At 39.1% G+C, this 16,653-nt stretch overlaps 1 protein-coding gene across 3 annotated transcripts in view; it reads left to right on the top strand.

Annotated features, from left to right (window-relative positions):
* The window catches only part of DPH6 (diphthamine biosynthesis 6), a 382,018-nt gene extending 370,533 nt beyond the window's left edge, over nt 1-11,485 (top strand). For all 3 annotated transcript variants that reach the window (XM_030559373.1, XM_030559372.1, XM_030559370.1), the window contains exon 15: nt 11,174-11,485. In XM_030559373.1, the coding sequence (XP_030415233.1) occupies nt 11,174-11,289 (116 nt within the window). In that variant the 3' untranslated portion in view covers nt 11,290-11,485. The remainder of the gene's footprint in view (nt 1-11,173) is intronic.
* Nucleotides 11,486-16,653: the final 5,168 nt, after the last annotated feature.

Here is a 16,653-nt window from a genome sequence, read left to right as displayed (position 1 = left end):
TACAGTTATTCGTGGAGATGTGGCTTAAGGCTCCAGAACTGGTAATTCTGTTGGGCCAGTGTCATGAAACAGTTTGATGTTGCTTTATCTTTGTTGGTGTTGAGTCACAGAAGCAGCCCGTGTGGAAATTGTGTTCTGTGCTGAAAAGAGCCCTTAAGGAGTAGGTCAGTTCCATAAAGTTTTTTACATCTGTTTTTAGAATACTTTGTTTATGATAGTGTAGTTAATTTTCTCATACATGTGGCTACAAATCAAACCAGTTTGCAAAAATTATGCCAGATAGTATAATTTCAATAATGCTAAAAGATTCTTCATAGAAGTCCTTTTTTTAAAATGTAACTGAAATCCATACGATATAGTGCTAATCTTTTTTATAACTGCAACTTCATAGGGAGCTTGTCTTTTCTTAACCTTTTTGTTACACATTTTCTTCAGTTGTAGACCCTTTTGTTGTATAATCTAATATTTGGTATATAATAATACTGGGTTTCTAAGCTCTCACAAGATAATAGAACAGATAATTGTCTGGAGCCGAGGTAGTTCAGGCCGAAGGTCCTTAACCATTCTCTCGAGACTGTCAGCAAAGATGGCACGTAGGTTATCAATCAGGAGAGAAAGGACAGTCTTCTATGTAGCAGACTGGCCAGGGACAGGAGATGTGGATTCAGCTGTTGGTTTTCCACAAACTTCCTGTGTTATCTTGGGAAATCTTTCTGTGTCTCAGTTCCTCATATGTCAATGGGATGATACTTGCTTTCTCCCACCCTCTCTTACTTCGGGGCAGGGACTGTGTTTTTTCTGTGTGTTTGTTCAGTCCCTAACACAATGGCACCTCAGTCTTGTTTGGGGCTTGTAGGCACTACTGTCTTACAATTTATATTACTAATAATTTGGAGCTAGGTATGTGAATACAGCCCAACATTTGGCAATTCAGCAATCAGTACTTGGTGAAAACTCAGGCCACCCCTAGGTATTTGGCTGGTTTTGGATTCAGTTGTATACCTCTCCCTATCCCATTCCCCCAAGTATATGTCTAACTAAAAGGTTTCACTTTGCTGGAAGCCAGGGAGGGACTTCCCCTGTCCTAGCCTTTGATGAAGTGTGTGAGTTCTGTACTGTTCTTCCCCTTCCTTCCATGGAGAATGCCATCGCAGTGATTTTCACTCCCCCTCCCTGGAGGCCATAAGATGAGAGCTAAAGATTTTTCTTCTCTCTGCTTCCCCTTCCTTTATTATAGGGGGCAAGACGGGACCCAGGTGCTCAAGCTGTGCTGGACAGTAATTGATCTATTTATCCAAACTCAAATATTGGTAATAATTAGGAAATATTTGCCTACTCTCACTAGTAACTTAATCAAGATTCCTCCAACTTACTTCATGTAAGTCATGAGATACAGTAGTAACAAATTCAGTCCCTAACAGCCTGATTCTGGCTTTGATGGAAGGCTATGTATTCCAGGACCAATCTCCTGAGCCATCCATTCCCCTTTCCAGAAAACATTGATTAAACTGTGCCATGCAGCCAGATCTGGATCAAAAGAAAATAACTACAACAACCTAATCATGTATTTTACATGCTTCAGTGTAGTTTTATTTGGTTTGTCATTGTATACTCTTTATTCTAGTGCAGTAGATTGATTTAAATCTTCAAAACAGTAAACATCTAGAAATAACCTCGCTAGCTTTCACATGGCACTATATATAAATACAAACTCTGGATAATGGACCAGTTCATTTGTTGGTGTAAATCAGTGTAGCTCTAATGTATACTACCTTAGGCTCAGGCATAATAACTAAAAAGTGTTGCTTTATCAGTATTATTTTACATTATCACCTATTAATTTGAAGAATACAAGACGTTCTTTGTACAGCTTGTCATGTATGGTCCTCTCTGTAACAATTGAAAAGAATTTTGTTGAACCATAAAATATTTTTCAGACACTTTTTCTGTTGTTTGCAGACCAAAGTCTACCACCAAATACATGCATGTAATTTTTGCCAGAGTTACACATGAATCTCTTGTGGTCCAATTTAGATCATGTTATCTCCAGTCTGAAGTTTCCAAAGACTACAGATTTTAGAGAGTACTTAGCAAAGTGGATGAACAAACCAACAAATGTTGAATTTATACAGAACATATCATCCTAGGATGTCAAAGCACTTAACAAACACTGTTACAACTCAGTCCATGTGTAACCACTGAAGGACATATTTGCTTCAGTATGTCTCATGACAGCTTCTTTTAAAAAATATGTAAGTGAATTTAACACTTGTGAAAGGTGCCAGATTGACAGCTCTGGAGATAAAAGTCCTTGATTTACCAGCAGGCATAAGCAGAGCTTCCTACACAGTGCCCCACCAATGTTCCCCAACCCTTACCTAAAGGGCATAGCTGCCAGCTGTCCCAGATTTTGCAAATCTGTTCCAGGTAATTTCCGTGTCTGTCGGTGCTCTGAGATTCTGGGCAGTGGTAAGCAGTAGTAACTCAGACAGAGGTGAAAAAGCAAGTGTTAGCATCACTGCACATGTGCTATTTCTTTTGATAATTTGGGGGTCAAATTTTCAATTTATTGCTAAAAATATGTCCACAATATTTGCATGGTAGTTGTGTGTGTGAACCAGTGGTGAGTAATGCAGCTTGCTCCACCTGCACAGGCAAATTCAGGTTTCTGTGTGAGCAAACAAGTGGTGCAAATACTGCGAGTGATTTTTAGATGCTCACTGAAACTATTGTATAGGTTTGTAATAATCTGTCTCCATTCATACCTCATCCCAACTTGGTAGCATTATGCCCTTTCCTCCCCAGAGACTAAACACAGCTTAGAAGTTCAGTAACCATATTTCTGTTAAAGAGAGAGAATCTTATATAGGTCTTGAGGCCACTGGAAGGTGGTATACAAAGAAAATAAGCTTGTGATTTCTGCACTCTGTCATGCCTTTAGAAAAAATGGAAATTTTCACTTTTCAGCTCTGGTGCTCCCGGAACAATCATACTCACTAAAGTTCAGTTCCTCCTTTCCCCTGGAAATTATATTTAGCCTTCTCTGGGAGTATTGGGAGGGAATGTTTAAGTGTTTCTTTATTCAGTGTAGAAGGCTAATGACATTTTAAACAGGAGTGCACATTTTTAACCTTGTGTAGGCTGACTATTTACAGTACCTTTATGTAGGACAATGCTAAATATAGAAGAACGAAGAATACTAGCAAAGACTGTTACATGCTGTTGCTGTGCTATTTTCTAAACTACAGCCAGCAGCTTGCAAAACTAATTATCAAAGCTCGAACTTAATTTTGTTTACTTAAAAAATAGCCATAACTAATATGCAGAGGAGCTCAGCAAGCATTTGTTTATCTTTAAAAGTGTCACATTTCTTTCCATGACCTGCCATTGATGTGCATGATAAAATATCTAATTTGACTAGCTGTGTGTGTTACAGGAGATGGTTTTACATATATTCAGAGAGAGCTGCATGGGGCATAAATATCTTAAGAATGTTATTTGAGATTCTAATTACAATTGTTAAAAATATCCTTATGAAAAATGTGTCATTTTAGTTATCTTGCTTGATTTTCTTATTCCTACAGCACTGTAGGTGCATCTGGCACATTATATTAGAGCTTTGTGAAACATTCCTATCAAATCTCAATGTCTGTGTACTTGGGGAGAGGATATCAGACAGCAGAGGAATTCATGGAACTCTATTCAAGCTCTTCCTCCTACAGCCAGCCTCATTCTCTTCCTTAAGCCAGTCTATCATAGGAATTAGAGATGGCAAAGACCTGTTAGGTCAACTAGTCTAATCCTCCCCCAATGTAGGAATGTTCTCTATAGTATATCATTTAGTACTTTGTCAACTCTAATTTTAAATGTCCCATGTGACTTGGTTTCTTCCTCCACATACTAGTAGATCTCATTGTCAGGATGTTTTTCTTGATATTCACATCCCTTCACTTATCTCATCCCATTTCTCCAAGTTTCACGCACACCCTGTACTATCCTATGTTATTCTTCTCCTTGTTTGTCTCTTTCAGCATTTCTGCTTCCTGTGCCTCACACTACTGTGTGGTCTTGTGTTTAGTGTGGCAGCAGCAGGAATGGAAAAGTGTTTCTTTCCCCTCCTGCCCTTGAGGGTGGGCTCAGGTCACTCGCTGACCCACTTCTCCCTAGAAGCGGTGGCACAGTGGCCTGGTCTTACAGTTATACCACCACACCCCCACAAAAATACAAGAGGAGAGAAGCTTCTACATGGCACCCTCTTGAAGATCTATGGATAAGGACCACTGCCCCTGAAAACATCATCAGAGGATGTTCTTAGGGTGTATCTTGGTGCATAACATTGAAATTGTACAACTCTGTGTAAGTGTAAGTGCTATTACTAATTTTGTCTGGAAGAGGGACAGAGTTAGGGCCCCCAAGGAGGAGAGACAGAAGAGAGATTCTCTCAGAGGTTTGAGTTAGTCACAATCAAGCCTTCAAATGAATAGAACGGGGTTGGTTCCCTCCCATCTCCTTGTGACTTGAATTACAGGGTTGAATAAGTGAAAATGATCACAAACCAAACCCTGCAGAGTCTGCAAAGCACTAATTAACACCCCCCAGGCAGTAACTTCTCTGAAACTGGTCTTTAAGCAAACTTTACTCTAAAAACAAAACAAATTAACTTGGCAGCCTGATAAAAGAGATGCATTGCCAAAGCTGACAGGCCCACAATTGAACCAACTCTAAAAATAACTTTTTTTTCTGTTCATTGTCTTTAATATGATGAAAAATTTATTAGCTACAAAAAATCCCACTCTCTCAGCCAAGTGACTCAGCTCTAGGAGAGCAATATTCTTGTAAATGTTCACACCCGCCCCATCCTAGTTGAATCACTAGTGCAGCAGCTCTGAGAATTTGCCCTGGTCCTTCCTGTCGAAAGTTTATTCTCATCTGCCATATGATTATGTGAAAAAGAAGATATATTTGTTCTAATTGAAACAGGTTTAATAGGAAAACTTTGTAGCAGCAAGAATCTACACAAGTGTGATGGGTCAATAGACAAGAAATAAATAAAAATGTGATGAGACAATTTTTCAAAAGCACAATATTAAGGGCTACATATTTGCACTCATGAAAACAGACAGATGCATCTCCAAATTTGGGATCTGCCTGGCTATTTGTACGGATATAGACCCATTTCCACATATAATTACGGTTAACTGTATCTGCAGTTGTAGCTTTACTTTTTTGCAAGTGCATTTTTGTAAATAGACCTGATACTTTTGAAAATGTATCATGTATGAAATGTTAGTGTAGAAAAACATGATAGCAGTTTTGAAGCAACTTGTGAAATCTTCACAACATAGATTGGATTTTTAAGTTAGGTGGCAAGTTGATTGATGCTTTTATTTCAGGCATCCTACTCTTAAATCCTAATTTAGTGTAGCTCACACTAAAAATGAGTTTGCAGCCTCACCCTAATCCCTGGTGGACATTTGTCACACCACCACATCAGAAAATGACCTAACAATTCAACATGATTGGTAGCCTCTGATCTAGAGTAGAGCCCCGGGCAGGGAACACCAGGGTGGTTGAAGTTCAGAATTGAAGTGCATTAGCTGTGGGATGAAGAAGCTTGCACAGCACCTAGATACCTCCACTGTGCCAAACCTGCCCCACTCATGAGTGCCAAATATACACATTAAACTATGTAAAGCAGTTTGATGTAAAATTATAGTTTTAATAATAATAATCACATATACAGTGCTTTACAAACGATTATTAACCACTGAACTCCCATGAGAGGTAGGTAAATCAACATTAGCTTCATGTTACAGATGAGAAACATACAAAGAGACCTTGTGACTTGCACAAAGGCCGAGGATAATTGTTATTATAACTGGGATAAGCAATCAGTAGTTACTGGCACCCAGGCCTGTGTGTCAATCACATTTCTCCATGTGTAGCAATTGTCAGATCCTCTTTTCTCCTAGTATTTGCTTCAGTGTTCCTGATTGCCAGATCTTATGATCCCAACTTTAAAAGCCTGAAATAAAAATATAAGAACATATAGTAATGTATTTATGGCCAGATTTTCCACCCACCTGCAGGGTGCTTAGTCCTTTTGAACACTTTGTTTAGGTACCAAAATGGGAGCAGAGCTTTTTTCGAAAATCTGCTCCCAGCTGTCGGGAGTTTAGCTCTTTTGAAAATCTGGCCCATATACTTTTCAAGGGGAATGTCCAACACGACTGATTTTAAAAATATCATTAGGACAGTGACGGAAAAGAGATAATAAAAGAGCTATTGAAAAGTGAAGTATCAAAGTATATAAAATGTCCAGATTTTTCCTTAGAAAACAGAATTTTGCAGGAGAAAATCACTGCAGATCATCCTTTAGGAAACAGTTTACTTTTATTTCGTTTTTATTTTTCATCAAAGTTTTCTGTCAAGGTGTTTTTATTTAATAGGCTCAGTGCTTATTCTGAGCAAGAGATTTTAGCCCATATCAAGCAAGTAGATTGTACACATTTTTGTTTTGAACTTCTGCATTTACCCAAAACACATTGTATTATTTTAAGAACAAACTTGGGAAAAAAATTAATTGATTTCTCTGACACATAGGTCTGGTACAAAACAGCAGTAGAACGTTAATTTTCTGAAATGTATTTTCCTTCCCTGCTACCATTGTTAGCCATAAAGACAGTCACTTGGATCTTTTTTTAAAGGCCTCAAGCTTCCTCATGTTTCAGCTTTTCATAGCACTGCCTGCTCATTTAGGGAACAGGCTTGTTCCAGACAGCTTTAATTAAACTGTGCGGTGAAAGCAGATATAGATCAATGGAAATGATCCATAACAAGAGGCTAATCATGTATTTAACAGTGTTCAGTCCAGTTCAATCACCTTCTACCATTTCTGTGGCTTTACATTCATGTGGCAAAGACTGAATGTGTGTATGTATTTTTTTTAATCCATCCCATTAGTGGCCATATGCTTTGGCTTCAAGGGAGACAAGAACTGTCTGCAATCTGCCAGGGATTTAGGGACATCAATACTTTTTGAATAGTCATGTTGGTACTGGTCGAAGGGTTAAGTGCCCTGCGTGCCAGGGGCACATCTTGTGGGACTGGAACTCATAGTCAACTGTTAGGAACCTGATCCCCTCTGAGGCTTCTCTTCAAAGTACATGCTTCATGTCAAATCCGCACAGCTGAAGCAATGGAGTTTTATTAGCTCAGGGATTTAAAGACCTGAACTAAGTGATGTAACAATATCTTTTTGATTACAAAGTGAAGGAAGAGTGTAGTAGTAACATCAAATAGATTGTTATATTCTGGGTGAAACACATAATCTTTCTGCTACCATTTTCCATTTCAATGCAGTCTAGTTCTCTTCCATAACGAGCTGCGGGAGAGTGCTTACCACTAAAAGTATCAGGATAATGGCCCTGGTTTTGCAAGCATTGCCCATGTGAGCAGTCTCATTTGCTTCAGTTCATACAAGTAAGGACTGCAGAAGAGGATCTGAGGGTCTTACTAAAGTGAACTAAACTTACTAAAGTAGTGCGGGTATAAAGACTATTTTTGTAAAGGTTAGACTGATTCCATAAAAGGACGCTGTTGCATTCATGGAGCAGTTTAGCATGAAGACCACCTTTAAAAGCAATAACTTATAATGTTGGAAAGTGCCAAGGTAAAATGTGAGGGTATTAGGTCAGTATGAAAGGTCACTGCACTATTTTTCTGAATTATCTCCTGTTGTTACCGAAAAGACAGTAAGAACAAATAGTACTGGTTGATTTCATTGTTGGTTTGAGTCAAATTCTATTTCAGTTTCCAGTTCTGTCCACCTTCCTGTGTGTTTTCATGTGTCCCTCAGTTGTTTCTGATTTAAGTAGAAAAATTTCTGGTGACAGTCTGGGACCCATGCCTCAATTCTTGTTGAGCACAGTGGGTGTGGAGAGCACTCATAGAGTTAGGCTCTCGTCTGCGTTGGGGTAACACCAAGTAGAAATGGGAAGAGTTATATGTGACTGAAAATGAAAATACAGTATTTATCACTTTGATAACTCCTTGCCTGAAATAAATTACTAAATTTTCTATGAGACTTGATAAGTCTGGTGCAGGGCACATTAAAAAGACAGTTTGGACTAGCATAGATCATCGCTGAAGTATATTTATTCCTTCTAGCCAGGGCCGGCACTACCATTTAGGCAGCCTAGGCAATTGCCTAGGGCGCCAGGAATTTTCAGGGGGCAGCATTTTGCCGGGGGGGCAGCAAGCGGCTCCGGTTGACCTGCCGCCGTCATGCCTGTGGACGGTCGGCTGCTCGCACGGCTCCAGTGGACCGCCCGCAGGCATGCCTGCGGCAGCTCCACCGAAGCCACGAACCAACGGACCCTCGGCAGGAATGACTGCAGCAGCTCCACCAGAGCCGCGGGATCAGTGCGGGGGGCGGCGAAATGGCCATGCACCATGGGCGCGAGAAACCCTAGCACCGGTCCTGCTTCTAGCCCCCTCCTCCAACCCCACCCGAATACACATGCCCATGCCCCCCCCCATATACACACACCACCACCATTAACCACCATTCCCCTATTTTTTATTTACAGGAATGACATGCAAGTGAACAATTGGTTCAATATTCAGCATTGATAAAAAGCTACTTGAAATCTTAGCCATTTAAGCGAAGAATTACTTAATATAAAAAATAATAAATAATGCTGACCTGAGTTGTTATTTATCTTAAAGCGTAGCTTGCTAAAAACCGTAAGGATTTGTTTTTATTAGTGCCACATCATTAAAATGGTGTAATTAGTAGAAGAAAGGACTTAGAGGATCAACTGTTGTTTTATTTATAACAGATAAAAGATGTAGCCTTTGTATTCTGGAATGATTTAGCTATGTCCATTTGAACTGACACAATTTCACTCATAGTGCTGTGCTTCTCTCCCCCCATACTTTGACTTACAGTTTTATTTTTAGAAGGCATGAGGTCCATCCTCCCATACTGCCAGTGAAATTTGCACCTGCAGATTTTTACTCCCACATTTTTAGACTGACAAAATGAGCTACAGATCCAAAACAGAATACTTCCCATCTCAATACCTGATTTTCACCTGTAATAGAACAATGGGAGGTCCAAGTACCCAGATTTTCAGCCATAATTCAACTGAAGGTGAAAAACTTGGGTGCAGATTTTGCAACTGCAATTTGCACAAACAGGAAGGAAAGTCATCTTTTGAAAATGTGGCCCTTTCTGACTCAAAACTCACCAGAGAGTTTTCCAAAGTAAATATTTTGGGTCACCTCCAAGATCCAAAAGAGTTGAGTTCACTTTGAGAACTACCTCCTTGCCAAATATCCGTTTTGAAAACGATACTCAGGGTTTTTGTGGTGGTAGCCCTGGACTACAAACCTGTGAAAAGTTAAAGTGGCAGAAGGAATGATTTCTGACAGTCTAAAAACCAAAAATAAAATAAAAATAGCCTATCTTAAAATGTATTTTTTTTTCATTGAGCTGACAACTTTCTGCATACTTTGACCCAATGCCTTTTGAGCCAGCATAGCTCTGAAGTCACTCAAAAATGAGAGTTTGGAATAGAAATGTCAACTGACCCTTAATCAGTGTGTCACTACTGAATTGCGGTGTTACATAGATTGAGTTGCTTATTACACAGAACATGAAGTCCTTTGACCCTGCGGTGAATATTGATCTTAGGTTCACCTCTGTCAACATTCATCTCTAACGTCAACAATTTTCAATGCAAAATAACACAGCAGCATTTTAGTAGTCTTAGTCTGTTCCTCTGGTTGCAACATTTATATGGTAACATCCCTGTTGCAAGATATTAAGATGTATTCCTTCTATTGCTGTTCAGTAAAAGCAATAGGTGAAATCTTGACTCTACCGAAATCAGTGGTGACACTCATATTGATTTCAGTTGGGCCAGAATTTCACTGAGTACATGTTAACACTTTGATTGAACTATATATTCACAGCATCACATTCAGTGGGAAATGCCATAAAACTTTTAAGTTCTGCCCTCTTTACACTGTTTATCTAGTCAAGAATTTTTAATGTGCTGAAGTGTCGGTAGAAGCACAGAAGTTAAAGACAGAAAAGACCTATTGAAACCTAAACCCTGCAGCTCAGGATCGGTTCCTTCAGTACAATTTTTAGCACTTTTTCCAATCATGTTTTAAACGTGCTATATGACAGGGCTTCTGCCACTTCGCTAGCAAAGCTGTATGTGATGTTCTTGATATTCAGCCTAAATTTGCCATTCCTTAGTTCCATTCCGTTAGCCTTCTAATGAGACCTCTCTCTATGCACCCCATGAATTTCACCCCCTCCACAATGTTTGTACCCTTCAAACTTTTGTAGACTGTTGGCACATCCTTTCTTAATCTTCAGTTTCTGTGGTTAGTTGCTTTAATCTTTTAATAAATCATTAACTCCGAACTTCTAATCATATTTGTTGCTCTTCTCTGGACTTTTAGAGGCTTTACCCCCATTACATTTTATAGGACAGTTCCATAAGGAGATGCAAAATATCTAATGTAATTTGTTACATTTCTTTGATTTGATAGCAGTAAAGGTATACAATACTTCTGTTGATTTTAAAGGTGACTTGCAAACATTTTAAAAAAAAAATCAATGGGGCACATATCTTCTAGATACATCAGTGCAACATTTAACACAGTGGGGTTCTACAAGTGCAGCAAAGAACAGAATTTGACCTGGTAGCTATAGAGAGCTGTGTGCTGAATATTCAAATATGAAGAGTAAAAGAGACATTCAGAACATACAGTAACTGAATTTAAAGTTACTCCTATATCACCACCCCAAGTCACAAATTAGGTAATGGTAAATTGAAACTCGGCAATGTGCTAAGTACCTCTGTTACCTTTGCTATTTGAGATATTGACAAAGCCCTGGCTGGGATGATTTAGTTGGGAATTGGTCCTGCTTTGAGCAGGGGGTTGGACTAGATGACCTCCTGAGGTCCCTTCCAACCCTGATATTTTATGATTCCATGATATTCAGAATCCTACAAATTAGTGATTTGTTCAAATGTATATGTAAGTCATTTTTAAGACAACACACTTATTACAGTATAAAATGCATTTGTTTAATGACTGTAACACAAAAACCAGAAGGTATTCATCATTCATTTTGTTCCTGTTTTAGGACTGAAAGATTATCTAGAAGATCAGTTGGGGGAGAAGACTCCAGCTCTGATTCTGGTACCTGTAGAGGATTTACCTGAAAAGGAAGTTATTCATATAGCATGCTGGCTGAGCTAGTTATTTATAAGTGATCAGTTGATATCAAAGCATGTATTCCACCCAGAAAAGAGTGAAGAGAAGAGTTGATCTTGATTATGTTGAATATTTTCATTAAACATCAAGGTGTACATTGCTTGATTTGGGCCAAGCCTGTCTTAAAATGTTAATATTTCTATGGACAGTGCCTGAGGATAAATGACACATTCCGCCTTTGGAGGAAAAATAAAGATTTTGTTTCAAAATACTGTCCTTTTTTTTCTCAGATCTAAAGTGTTTTCTGACATCTAATAACAACAACAAGCAGCTCACAGGAGATAATAATGACTCTGGAATGCTAAAGTTTGGGCACACTAGACCAGTTGTCATTTTCAGCCATTGTTTGGAGGATCAGTACATGAGCTCCAATACAGTCTTGGCTATTTCTTACATTAATTTTGCACTGGATACACTGACTTCAGATCAGATCCTGAATTTCTTACTCCTGGCCAGAATGTGACCACCACCCCCACCCCGTTTCCAATGCTGGTGAACAGTTATTCACCTGAGTAGTCATAACACACATTCAATCAATCAGAATAACAGAGGACACAGTCTCCGTTTTTTCACAGTGCTTATTCAAATTCTCATTGTCAAAGAACACAGCATTTGCCACCTGTTTTCCAGAAACAGTACAGAGTATTTTTGGACTTTCTATCCATTGTAGAACCCTCGGTGCAGAACTACTGATATTCCCGAAGGGCCCAAACCAGCTCCCTGTAAAGTCAGTGGGAATTTTGACTTTGGTGAAGTGAGATCAGACTCTAAATGTGAAATCCCAGCCCTGTTGAAGTCAGTGACAATATTCCCATTGAATTCAGTGGGGCTAGAATTTCCCCCTCAGTGAGTTTAAGGGTCAGGATAGTACAGCTAGCCTTCTTGATTTAGCGTGAGTCTCCAAGGCACTATAGAGAAAGCCCATCCTCAGGCAAAGCCTGTAAAACTAAACCTTGGGGAAAGAGTGATGTTCTTATCTCCATGTTATACATTCATGAATTCCCTCCCTAATGTTCCACTTGGAAGATTATTTTTTTAAGAAAATACAATCTGATTCACAATCAGGCATGTAATCATTCCTGGAGGAATGAGAGGATCTTCCTTGGTATCCTCTTGCCTTGTATATCTGACATACTGTGCTAATTGTGATCTGGGAGTCAGACTTGTCATTATTCCTTCTTACTACACAAGAAAATACAGTACAGTAACCACAGTGTAAACTGAGGGTTGTTTTGGTCACAGCTATTTTCTGTAATAATTAAAAACTCATCCTGAAGCGTTTTCTACTAGTTGGGGTAATTTTTTTTTTAAATTCATAATGTGTAAAATGTTTGTTGGTCAATTATTAATTTGTTTTCATTCAAACACTTTTGAAAGAAGGGGGAAGACACAGAGGTAGTTACATATCATTACACACTACAGATGCTTAGACAGATTTAACTTAAGATTCTTGTTTCTGATTCATTCCCTGAGAAAATGGGAAAGAGTCTGGTATCAGGGAGGTGCTGTTATCAACACATTCGTTTAGGAATAGTCAGTGTCATTTTTCGAGTAGCCTAAAACCGTTACAATAATGTTGATGGAATAAATTGGCCCAAAGACTCAAAGGTGTTAACATGACCCTGAAACTGTCCAACACTGAACACTTTTCAACAAGGTTTGGGGTTTAGTTTGCACAGATCTCAGCCTGCTTAGTTCAAACACACCATTTAAAAGCTTTTAACCTTTTATTGAGGTAATAACCAAAAAAAAAGGAGAAACTGTCAGAGCATTTGAAATGTGAAATATTAAGTACGGCTTTCATTTTAATAATATCCCTTGTTCCCTTTCTTTTAGCTGGAGAGAGGTTTTAGAAGAAAACCCCTTGTTTGGTGGTGGTTTAGAGAGTGTTAAAGATGGTAAAAACTGCCTTTTCAGAGAGGGAGTGGGACAGGAAAAGAAAAAGTTAGTTGGGATGAGCTGGAGCTGTTGTTATTGCTGCTGCTGCTGTTGAAGTCTGATCCCATATTCTCGAAGACAAAACAAGACAAACACACACAAAAGGGGAGAGAAAAAATAACAACAAAGATGGAAAATCCAGCTTCCATCTCTAGTGTTGACTCTGACTTGCACCTCTGATTTGCACCTCACTGCAAAACAGAATCATGGCACAGAGCTTTACTGAGCACTGTGAGACCAGCTTGTACCAGGGTCAGGCTGTTTAGGGCATAAATTTTATCTAATTTGTGGTCACAGGCTTAGGGCAGTGTTGCAAATTATGCAGTCTTGGCCAGCTAAGCCAGACTCTTATTTGACAGAAGGCAAAAGGATACGGACAGGAAAGAGAAGAAATAAGATGAGGAAAGAAAAGAACACACATGAGACGGGGATGACAACAACGTGGTGGTTGGGATTTTGCCAAAGCTGGTGGAGGTGGCAATGTCATCTGCATCCCTCTCTTAGGCCAGTGTGGTCAGGACGTGTGTCAGGATCAGGACAATGAAGGCCTAACAGTGTCACAGAGGATCCTGGACTCCCAGGAGACAGAAGGGTGGCAGCCTCTTGGTGAAGCTCACTCCTTCTCCCTCTTTCAGTCAGTGCTTCCAGTCCATTTTCCCCCAAAAGGTTGATTCTTTTAAAGACCCAAAATTCAATTCCCTGTCTGTTATGGACTTCCTTTATGACCAAGTCATTAGCCTTTCTGTGCCTCAGTTCCCCATCTGTTAAACTGGAGTTATAATGTTTCCCTACCTCACTGGGCAGTGGTGAGGATAAATACCTTAAAATATTGTGAAGCACTTTAAGCACTAGAGATGAACAGGGCAATATACAAAATAGGGACTATTTGGTGTTGCTAGCCCAACTGCAATGAGAGAGGGCTTCTCTGGAACGACACCCCTCCTCCCAAGGGGACTCTCGCTCACCTGGTCCAGCCACTTAAGTTCCTCCCTGCTCCATCCAGGTGAACCTTTCTGCCACCCAGTTGCAGAGGTATACAAGGAAAGGGCAATACCCCTTTCTCCTGGCCAGCCAGACAAGCACTCACCACATTCAGCTTCAATGAGCACGTTTTTCCCCCTAGCTTTTAAAATACACATATTTTATTAGTTGCAATGTGAAGAGTGGCCAGACGACAAGGCACAAGGTGGGGACCAGTGGGAGAGGAGATGGAGACAAAGCCTTTCAAATGAGGATCAGTGCTTTTAGCTTTACATAAAAAGAGACGTGATGCCGGAGAAGAGGTACCAATTTGCCCATCTCTGTACCATATCTCATTAATCTGTTCATATTGACATTAGAAAAGGCATTCAAATACACGTTATCATAGCATTTGTACTACAGTGAATGATACAATATATACTCAGCTGACAGGATACTTGTTCTCAAAGATGTCGCGCTTGTCTGATGTCAAGATTTCAAGCCTCAAACTAGCCCTCCCTTCTTCTCCCCCAACTGGGTCTATAATTTGTGTAGGTGCTGAAAACTGGTGAAGCAATGCATTAGTCCAAGAAATGCTTCCAGCCAGGAATTCTTTCCTTTTCTTGAAACAGCTAGAAGAGCTTTAAAATGTTTTCTCTGTGAATAGCGGGGGGGTGGGGGAGAGAAATTGTGTCTTTTGGTGCTGACTTGAAAGGCTTCATACCTCCTTGCTGTAATGCAAGTAACTGAGGTTAGAAGCTGGGTTTGCTGAGTTTTAAATATGAACAAGGTAATTTGTTCAATATTGAAACACGAGTTAAAATGCTGCTTCATATAGAGACCTATGACTTTTATAACAGAAGAAAATGTCTTAACACCTTTTTATCTGCTATATGCTTTGGTACTTTCAGCATAACTACCTGGCCCTGCTGTGAATGGGAAGTTTCACAGAGCTCTTCTTCAGTCTCTTTGTAACCAAAGAGTGTTAGTTGAAGGGCTGGAGGGGGGAGGCCTTACACAGAGAGCAGGAGTGGGAGAGGAAAAAGGATGCTAATATCTGAAACGTATAAATGTAACTTTTACCATAGGTAAACTGTAGAGTTTACCTAGACCGGTTTTGATCTTTGGTATGTAAATACATATGCTGAGGTAAGATATTGTTTTTGAGAGCTTTGGTTTTTTCTATACACATGTGCACACAAATTCTTCTGTTTCTTTGATTTTTTATAAAACCCCCTAGGAAAATTTAAGATTTATTCATGTTATGATACAACAGGTACACTGATGAAGATTCCAGCTCTGAAAACACAAAATGTGGGGAAGACACGTTTCAGTCCAACAGGAAAGTTGTGTTGACAGTCGGAGAAAATTATTTTTTTTTAAATGTAACCTAGAAACTTAAGTTCTGCTGTCTCCCTTTTTTCTGTACCAAGAGCTCAAAATGTACTATGAGATTTTAAAAAAAAAAAATAGGTGAGATCTATTTCTTGTGTTGGTTGCAGAGTTAGATATCATTGAACTTTGTCTTCTGCCTCTTTTAAGAACAATCTGCATACTTATTTCTTTAATTGCACAGAAATAAGCTTAAAGGAAATGACCAAATGGGACTGCAGGAGAAAAACTGATTTAATAACTTTATGTTTCACTCATTTCAAAAACTGGATGGCTACAATACCATTAAGCTTGTACAGTACACATGGTTGGACTTCGTAAAGCCACCAGAGCTGATCTTCCTAAATAGGTTAAAGGATGACATTGAGATATTTTAAACAGAGATTATTTAATATTTTTTCCTTTCAGATTTTATAGGTAGGTGATTCAAAGCTGATTTGTTACACCACATAGCATTGGTGCACCTTTCCCCCCAGCTTTCAGAAGTCTTGCAAGCATTGGAAGCAGAATATCTCCTGGGTATAAGAGAGGTGATCTGAAGCAAATATTCTCCTTCAAGGACATTCTGTTCAATCCATTATCTCCTGCCTATGTGCAATGTTGTACTCTATCAAAATACAGTGACTGAATACAACTTGTATTTCAAACAAATGAATGCATTGATTTAATGGAAGATTTGTACTGTATGGTATAAAGTTCTCCAAATGAACACGGAAATCCTAAACGGAGAAACTTTTTGCGTGTCCAAAGTTAAATCATCATCACTTCTTTGAGAAAGCGTTGACTTCTACAGATCCAACTTATTCTGTGTGTGAAAATAAAACTATTCTGATCTCTCTGACTAGTAGCTGGCACTAATATTTTAGCCTTTTTTGGTAACCTGTTTTTACTATTATAAGTATGTCTGGCACCAGGAATACATATTAAGAATACTTGACAATTTACTAATTGATGATGTCTTTACTTGTATTTTAATATTTTTGGCAGGCCAGCCAGTGTTGATGTATTAGCCAAGCATTCAAAATACAGACTTGAGATCTTGAAGGCTTTTTTTTTTCA

The sequence above is a fragment of the Gopherus evgoodei genome, chromosome 4 (genome assembly GCF_007399415.2).
Source record: "Gopherus evgoodei ecotype Sinaloan lineage chromosome 4, rGopEvg1_v1.p, whole genome shotgun sequence".
NCBI lineage: Eukaryota > Metazoa > Chordata > Testudines > Testudinidae > Gopherus > Gopherus evgoodei.
The sequence above is the reverse complement of the archived record's forward strand: the minus strand, read 5'-3'. Positions and strand labels throughout refer to the sequence as shown.